Source organism: Sinocyclocheilus grahami, unplaced genomic scaffold, assembly GCF_001515645.1.
Source record: "Sinocyclocheilus grahami isolate Dianchi unplaced genomic scaffold, SAMN03320097.WGS_v1.1 scaffold150.1, whole genome shotgun sequence".
In the NCBI taxonomy this organism is placed as follows: Eukaryota; Metazoa; Chordata; class Actinopteri; order Cypriniformes; family Cyprinidae; genus Sinocyclocheilus; species Sinocyclocheilus grahami.
The window spans coordinates 2067099-2076006 of NW_015505329.1; the positions used below are offsets into that span (position 1 = coordinate 2067099).

The 8908-nt window shown below is 36.9% G+C and overlaps 1 protein-coding gene across 6 annotated transcripts in view; it reads right to left on the bottom strand.

Moving 5' to 3' along the window:
• LOC107592144 (OTU domain-containing protein 7B-like) overlaps positions 1 to 8908 on the bottom strand; it is a 43024-nt gene that overhangs the window by 11763 nt on the left and 22353 nt on the right. For all 6 annotated transcript variants that reach the window (XM_016281542.1, XM_016281541.1, XM_016281540.1 and 3 more), the window contains exon 2: positions 491 to 671. In XM_016281542.1, coding sequence (XP_016137028.1) covers positions 491 to 575 — 85 coding nt within the window. In that variant the 5' untranslated portion in view covers positions 576 to 671. The remainder of the gene's footprint in view (positions 1 to 490; positions 672 to 8908) is intronic.

Sequence of the window (8908 nt, forward strand, 5' to 3'; positions counted from 1 at the left end):
GTATTTTGCATGGTCTGTTATTGGAGTAGTGTCACCCAGGTGGGAGTTTTAACTCCTATCACTGGGAAAAAAAATAATAATTTAGCAGATGCAGAGAGATATAGACCGGGGGAATCCCCCCCGTCTCCCCACCCTCTGATTACTTATCATAACGTAACTATGTGTAAACGTTATTTGGCAGTTTTTACTTGGAAAACCAGCTATTTTTTTCTTGCATTCGAATAACAATGGATAAACCTGAAACGATAGAAGGATTGGAGATGAATTTCATTTACAAATAAGGTAGAAAATGTGCATACATTTAAATTGACACCTGCCACGGTGTTTCTTATTTGTCATCTGTGATCCCTTTTGAGTGTCCTAAAAGCCGATGGGGGGGGGTCTTCTCACTCAGCATACCCGTAAAAAAAAAAATCACCTCTCGCCACTGATATATTATATATATATAAAATCAGTGAGGACAATGGGGAACAGGATGGTTTTTGCTCACCCTCCAGCAGGTCTCTGGCCAATCCGGGTTCAGCTCCAGTAGAACGGACAAAGTCGGACAGGACTGCGTCCATATCCAAAGTCATGTGATCATGAATTTACAGTGCAGAAGGAAGCATCAGGAGAGAGAAAAGACAGGAGAGCAATTCTCCCTCAAAGCAGAAGGACTGTTTCGGCCACACCTAAAGAGCAAGAGAAGAAAACAGACAGTGAGGCCATGTTTAAGCTTTGGCTCTGTGCATCATATTGGTGCACATTACCAGAGATCTGTTGACTCCAGCAGTCACATGTTTTTCCTGTGACCTCTGCTGTGGAGCTCAGCTGAACACTTCAGTTTGCATTACAGAGAATTCGCAATTCATTAGAAAGATGGCTACTATGATAGCGCTGTTTTAGGCACATTTTAAAGCCCCAAATTATGTTAATTCAATAACTGAAAAATAAAAAGCATTAAATTACATATTGGGGGAAAAACACCCACACAGACAAAATCAAAGACAGGGCTCAGCAATAAGGATGTTTTTCCGCTGATCTCACCAGTAATACTACTTTTTTTTTTTGCAACATACATATACTACAGTTCAAAAGTTTGGGTTGAGCAAGATTTAGTTTTTTAAAGAAATTGTTACATAAGATTTCAAATCAGTTTAAACTTTCTATTGAACAAAGAGTCCTGGAAAAAAGTACCAAGGTTTCTTACCAAACTATTAAGCAGCACAACTGTTTTCAACATTGATGATAATAAGAAATGTTTCTTGAGCAACAAATCAGCATATTAAAATGATTTCAGACTGGTTATAATGCTGAAAATGCAGCTTTGCATCATAGGAATAAATTACACTTTAAAATATATCCAAATAGATAACCATTATTTTATAATAAAATTATATAATAATAATATTTCACAATATTAATGTTTTTACTATATTTTAATCAAATACAGCTAGGGCTGAACGATTTTGGAAAATAATCTAATTGTGATTTTTTTTTTTACCAATATTGCGATTTAATATGCAATTATTTTTTTTAAAGCTCTTTATGTTCTGTATTATTCAACAAAGACAAGCTATAAATCATTGTATAATATGCTCAACACACTATTAGATAGATTAAACATAAATGTTTTTTTCTGTAGGCCAGGCCTATATGTTACGATGAAATTAGGTGATGCATGAATTGATATGAATGGCATTTTTATTTAACAACTACAATCACAGTACATTGACTGATTTGTTGAACTTCCAACCTTGTAAGAATGTAATAATTATGTTTAAATAAGCCTGGTGTAAACATTAATATGAAAGTCAGTAACAAATCACACAAACTAAAGTAGATTGCAGAAATATAAAAACAAATCTGTTGCTTTACCACACTACTTTGGGAAATTCAAAGTCACTGTAATAAACATATGTTTGTGCACGGCACTTTTTAAACACTGTCTGTTAATTTTAGACCAGTGGTTCTCAAACTTTTTTGGTCGCGCCTCCCTTTAAACCTATAAAAAAAATCTGCCCCCCTTTCCCAAATCCCCATTCCACCTCAGACAACCAAATAATTTCACTAAACATTATGAAAAATTTATAGTTTTTTAATTTAAAAAACCTACAGGGGAAAAAACACCTGCATCACTTGAAACATTGAAAAATAGCATAGCGAGAGAATAACTTATTATTATTATTCTCTCTCTGTTATTTATTTTGTGTGGGGTTCATGCTGTCCGCTAAGGCATAGGACACACACAGGCTTTCCTCCTCACCAACGACATTAAACACAGTGTCTACACCGGACGAGAGCGGCAAAATACAGTAGAAACCATTATAACCAGTGACACTGTGTACACTGGATGCGGCGCGACATTAAACTGATGCCTTGTTCTATTTATGACGTACTGACACAAAGTTAAAATGATTTGCAACGAACGTCCAGTGTAGAGCTGATGCGGCGCGACGCGACAACTGTAGCGTAGTGAAGCCAAGAGCAAGATACGCCTCGTCATATTTTATGCATTTAGCTTTTGAATGACCAGGACCTGCCTGGGTCTGTGCGACTTCATCTATGACTTTTCTCTTCCCTTTCACAAACCGATCCATCTCCCATTCTAAGTTACATCCTTTGGCTGTTTACAGTTTTATTTCTTTTCTTTTTCTGCTGATGGCCCGCGCTCGACTTGAAGCAGCGCTGCTTAGTTCGATCGGTGTGTCATCAAAGTACTGCGAGAGCTATAAGAGAGCGCGGACGTCTCCTTATGCTTTCTCTCGCCGTACTTTGATGTCATACACCGATCGATCTTCAAGTCGAACACACCTCTTTACTCTCGCGTGTCACGTGACCGTGTAATAGCAAAAAATTAAAAATCGCGTTATTAACAATACCAGCCAATCAAGATTAAATGAAATTGTAGATCTGTTTTGGCTGTAAAAATTGGTTTTGGCTGTATTTGGAGAATATGAAAAATAGTATGTTGGTTATATAATTTTCAGTTTTTAAATATGTTTAAATATCATTTTTTTTTATTGCTTTCGTATTGCATATTGAATAGCGTATTATTTAACAAGTTATCACATTTTTCTTGAATATCGTGCAGCCTTGCTACCCATAATTCCTCATTCAGGCAGAGCTGCTCTGCTGTAAAACATTTAAACAAAGCTTTTTGGATGACAGATCAAATTAAATGTGTCAGTGTAAATACTCTGATGTGTTAAATAGTGATTCTTTGCTGCTGATCAAACTTGTAGATTTTGCTTTGTGATGTCGGAGTGCACGCGGTTATCTCCTTTGTTTGACGTCAGATTGTGAGCCGCTATCTCCTTTGTTTACATGAGGAGAGTCTGTGATTGGTCAACATGGCTTTACCATTAGGGTTATAATCGCCACCTGTTGGTTTGGCATGATCTTGACAGAGCTTCATAGCGCGTTTTTGCATTTTCATGTGGATGAGATTTTTTTAATAACAATCGTTTTAAAACTCTGTTTATAAAAAATAGACATGTATGTGTGGACTAGGCCTAAATCTCCTCTCCCTGGTGTAATGGTGCATCCTGTCAGTGCTGCCGTCACCTCCCTTTAAGCTCGGACTCAAACTTTTCAACATAATGCCCATGACTCATGATTCCTTACTGGGCCCTCCCCACCTCTACGCCCAACAAAAAGGCATGCAGCTCACAGTGATACTGATGGACATAAAGGGCCTTTTCAGCGAGGGAGCTGCTTTCTCTCTTGCTTGGACTTTGTTTGGCAACTACAGAAGAGCGACTAGAGAAAGACTAACGACGAAAACAAGAGAGTCTGTTGAATCTAGAACATGATTAAGCATCTGTATCTGATGATTTCTAGGCATGTAAAGCGCTCCTGCCCAGAGCTGCTAATCAGACTAATCCACTGGGTGGGGATAAGATTAGTGACTCAAAACAGTTCAAAGGAAATATGAAGTGCTAAATAAAACCTTGAATGACTCAGTAGTGTACAGCTCGCTTCACACTCACCTTACATCTTTCATAACATTAGTTAGAGTGAGTCAGCCTCTTCTATAACACAAACAAACACAACAGGGCAGCAGGACAAGGTCATAAGCCCATCTCTAAGCAGGACCATCCAACAAGCAAAATGGTCAAAGACAGAAGTTGCGCATGATTGCATGAAAACCTGACAAAAAGTCAAAGATAACTTAAATGAGTAGTTCACCCAAAAACATCTTGGGAAGCGAAAAAGCTGTATGTGTAATAAACAAATCTGTCATTGAGAAATTTTTATAACTTTAAACCATTGCTTTCGGCTAAAATATTAATCCGTTATTCTCCAGTGAAAAAGTAATTTCGTCTAAATCAGGAAAGTTTACAAGCGAAAACAGTCTAAAACCGTTCTAAACAAATGTTGATGTGAGAGGACAATAGGGATGCAACGATTATAGATTTTGTTGGTACGATTATTGTCTGAGGAATAATCACGGTTTTACGATTATGACGATTATTATGCATTTATTCACTTCCCAACATTACTAATGTATAAAATCACATGAACACTCTTTAGATAATAAAGTGTTATTTATTGCTGGCTTTTGAAACAGAAATAACACCGTAACCAACAATACAGCACAAAATAATAATAATAAAGACAAACAAAAGTCCATCTCTCCCATTGGAATTAAAAAAAGGTGACCTCTAAGCATCCATGACAGTATTTCTCTTTTGAAAATAACAAATGGAAATAGATCGCAAAAGTATTTAATATTTTCAGTTTGTACATTCTTTACATTTCTTTTGGACCTGGGGTAGAGAATTTGGAAACATGGTGAAAAAATATATATTGTTGTTTTTTTCTTATGAATAATACTACAACAAAGTTAATGAAGTAGCCTATTATTAATATACGACTAATATTAACTGTATTTGTCCCACAGGGGAAACTGTTACTAATGATGGAAATAAACTGAAATATTGTAATCAACTGTCATCCATACGACGTAGCCTATTCATTTTAGTGTAACTTTGTTTGTTTTGCGCAAGCTGCAACAGTTCCGTTCAGTGTAACAGAAACACTCGGTTTAATTAACCGTGACGATTTAAAGCGTGGTTAATCGCGAAACCGGTTAATCGCTGCATCCCTAGAGGACAACAGGGCCATGGACTTGTTCACTGTAGGAAACATTACTATGGATTAGGGATGCACCGATACCACTTTTTCCAGTACTTGCCCGATATCGTTACTTTTATTTTTGGTTTTACCGAGTACCGATACCAATATTTTTATTGCATTTGTAAATGTTTTCAATATTGGGTACAGAAACCAAAAGAGTATGTATAATGTTAGTTGGTTAACTTCATTTATCAAATAGATACAGTCAAACCAAACTTTATTCAGACACCTTCAACATTTCTCACATTATCACAGTTTATTCACTATAGCTTAGAAAATTGTAATAAAATGACAAGAACTCAAAGTTAAACTGTCAGAACAAATTCAGCTTGATAATGTTGGATAACTTTGATAGAAAGGTATGTAATAGATTACAATCAACCAAAAATTATTCAGACAGCTGTTAGTATGACAGTATTTACACAACTATCAATACTTAGTCAGGCAGCCCTTAGCCTTAATGACAGCATATAGTCTCCTGGGCATGCTGTCATCCAGCTTCTTATTTTTACGATTTAGTTTTAATCCAAATGATGCGTGTGCTAAGTGAGTGAACATCAAAGATTACACAACAGAAGTGCGCGCTCTCTCTCTCTCTCGGTCTCCCTATCGTTAAGTAACTTGTGCATTGTTTTACTTGTTTTTGACATATCCGACCGAACTACATACTTTCCAGTGATGTCTGTGAGAAAGGTATATTCACTCGACAAGCTTGTGCATCTGCCCCGCCGCGCTCAATCCACTCAGCGTGCTTTGTTTATCAGCTTGCGCACATCAGCTATACAGGCGTTAATACTGAATGTTTAACGTTATATTCATTGCATACATATACTTCGTAGTAGACATCCTTAACTCCATTCTGCTGTCTGTTGTGGGTGTTTCTTTGTCTGAATATGGCACTGGTCACATGCTGTGTGGTATCGGGGCATTTTAACGAGTACGAGTACATGAGCTCAGTATCGGGCCCGATACCGATACCAGGATCGTATCGGTGCATCCCTACTATGGATTATGGACTAGTATTTTGAAGCTACACTTTAAAATTAAAACACCTTAATAAGGGATTTGTTTATTACAAACAAGCAGCATTTCACTTCGACTGATGGACTGGAGTCGTGTGGATTACTTGTGAATTGCAATGTTTTTATCAGCTGTTTGGATTTCTCATTCTGACGGCACCCATTCACTGCAGAGGATCCATTGGTGAGCAAGTAATGTAATGCTAAAGTTATCCAAATCGGTTCCTAATGAGGAAACAAACTCATCTACATTTTAGATGGCCTAAGGGCAAGTAAATATTCTCAGGTTACTGAGGGAGAAACAACTAACAAAAGGCTACCAGAATGTTTACAGAGTCAGTTTATAGGCAATTTGGATGATCTCTTAACATCACATGTGTAGCAACATTATGGCATTCGGGTTTTGCCAGAGACACCTAGGTGATGGATTGTAAACAGACAGCACCCAACAGATTTTTCTGCATTGGCTAGCCGGGCTTTTGTCTGTTACATAATGTGTGTTGCTGCCAACACGTGGGTGCTTTAAGATAGCAGGATCATTGAAACAGAGACACACAAGCAGAGGTCAACACGGTTGTGTTTGCTCAGTGTACTGACTCTAGCCCTCTAACCTATATGACTGATGACTGCGACTGTGTTCAGGTTAACCTAACAACAAAGATTTGCATAAGTTTATGGAAATAACACAAATGCTCATAACCTTTGCACCCCTATAAAACAAATCATGGCTCAACAATAAAGATGACCCCGTGGGTCAGTGAAACTGTCACATAGGCTAGTGCTGTGCTGTCAACTATGTTTAATGATCATGTGCATGTATTTTTATGCAGTTTTAGATATATAATATACATATAAAGCAATAACCCCATTGTTTTATAGCTGTCATGGAGCTGATAATAGTCTGAAATGCTGACCAGGACAGCTGAAAAAAAAAACCCCACTGTTGAGCCCTGATGCATGCAACAAGACTTGACATGCTTCTCCTGATTTGCTTGTCAGATCTTCTCAATATATCTTATAACATACATGGTAATATAAATATATGACACCGGAGCAGTGCGTCACATTTTAAACTGAGTCGGAGTTGACCAAGTTCATACTCTATGGCAACAATCTGCTTGGACTTCTTTTATTCCCAAAAATAGACTGAAAAAATACATGAGTGAGTTAGAAACTAGAATAATGTCCGCAGGGGCAATGACCGATATAATGCAAATAAATTGAATGAACACTTATTTTTCCAACAATATTTACTCAATTCACAAAAAAGTTGTAAATAAAACAAAGATTATTGCGAGTATGTTTACAAGAAAATAAAATTTCAGTCTTTCTCCTTCAAATTTCAATGTTTCATTTAATCTATTACTTTACGTTTCTTTTGTAATTATTTGTGAAACTAGCAATTTCTGAGTAAAATTGTTTCAAAGTAAATCCTACACAAATTTTCCTGTGAATTACAAAATTTAACATTTAAAAATTAATAAAATGAGTCTGCAATTGTGGAGTTAAGAGGTTTGTTTGTTATAGATGCTGTTTCTCTTCAGGTGGTGTCTGCTCATGCAGAGCTAATGACGTAGTGACAAACACCAGCATAAATGAGCAAGATGAAACACTACTAATTTGGATTATGAATAGCAGATGGCTGGTTAATGTCAGACTAAACACAAAACCTAAACTGAGAAGGCCAGAAAATCATGATTTGAATACAAATGCAATACTGTAAAAAAAACTCAAAGCTGAAATTATTTCTTCTGAGGTTTCTATAAGTTTCGGAGCAGACCTTCTCGACAGATGTAGCAGAAGTCACTGATGAAGGGTAATGGAATGAATGGTTCCCAAGCTTTTAGAGCTGCATTAATGAGCCCAACTGGTATCAAGCAGCCACCACTGCTGAGATTGAGAGCAGGAGAGGCTGCTTGTCAATCACAACTTGACTCATGTTTGTCACTCTCACACCATGCCCTGACCAGGTGTGACACGACCATTTGAGTGTCAAGTATTTTTTTCTGTTCTCACTGAATTCTGAGAGAAGCAACAAAATCACAGCCAACAGGAACATATTTGACATTTAAAGATTCTGCCCTACTAGCAAAATAAAAAATTTTTTTAGACAGTCATAATCCAAACAAAATGACAATGTTTTCTTGCTAATAGAAATTCACATTTTCATGCATACAAATTACAGTGGTTCCTTAAGCATAATTTCATTAACAAAATGGATAACTGTCAATGCATGAATCCAAACAATGTCCAATGCAATCTTGTAAGATCTGATGAGCCTAGCAAACTTAACTGCTTGGTGCTGGCGTAATTCGTTTAGGCATGGGATCTGTAGTATTATTATGTAACATCACTGCTAGGGCTTGGAGATGCAGCAAAGAGGAAATAAAGCCGGTTTGCTCTCAAAACCCAGTTAGCACCATCTCACTACTGTACCAAGACAGGCCGTGCAAAGAGACACTATGGGTGGGCGATATGAGCTAAAATTCATATCACGATATTTTACACTGCCCATAATATTGATATTATATTGCGATATGAGAAGAAAAAAAAATTCATGCCAAATATTTTAACCTTATATAACTAGAAAAAAAGTGAGGGATTGGACATAGACCTGAAAAGTCTTTTTTTATTGTGCAATTGTTTTTCTCAAAAAGTGCAAACGGTAGGCCTGTATGAACTAAATTAAATATTGTGTGTTTGAGTTTGCCAGTGGTTCCCAGACTTTTTCTGCCGGGCCCCCCTTTTGTAGAGAAAAATATTTTCAA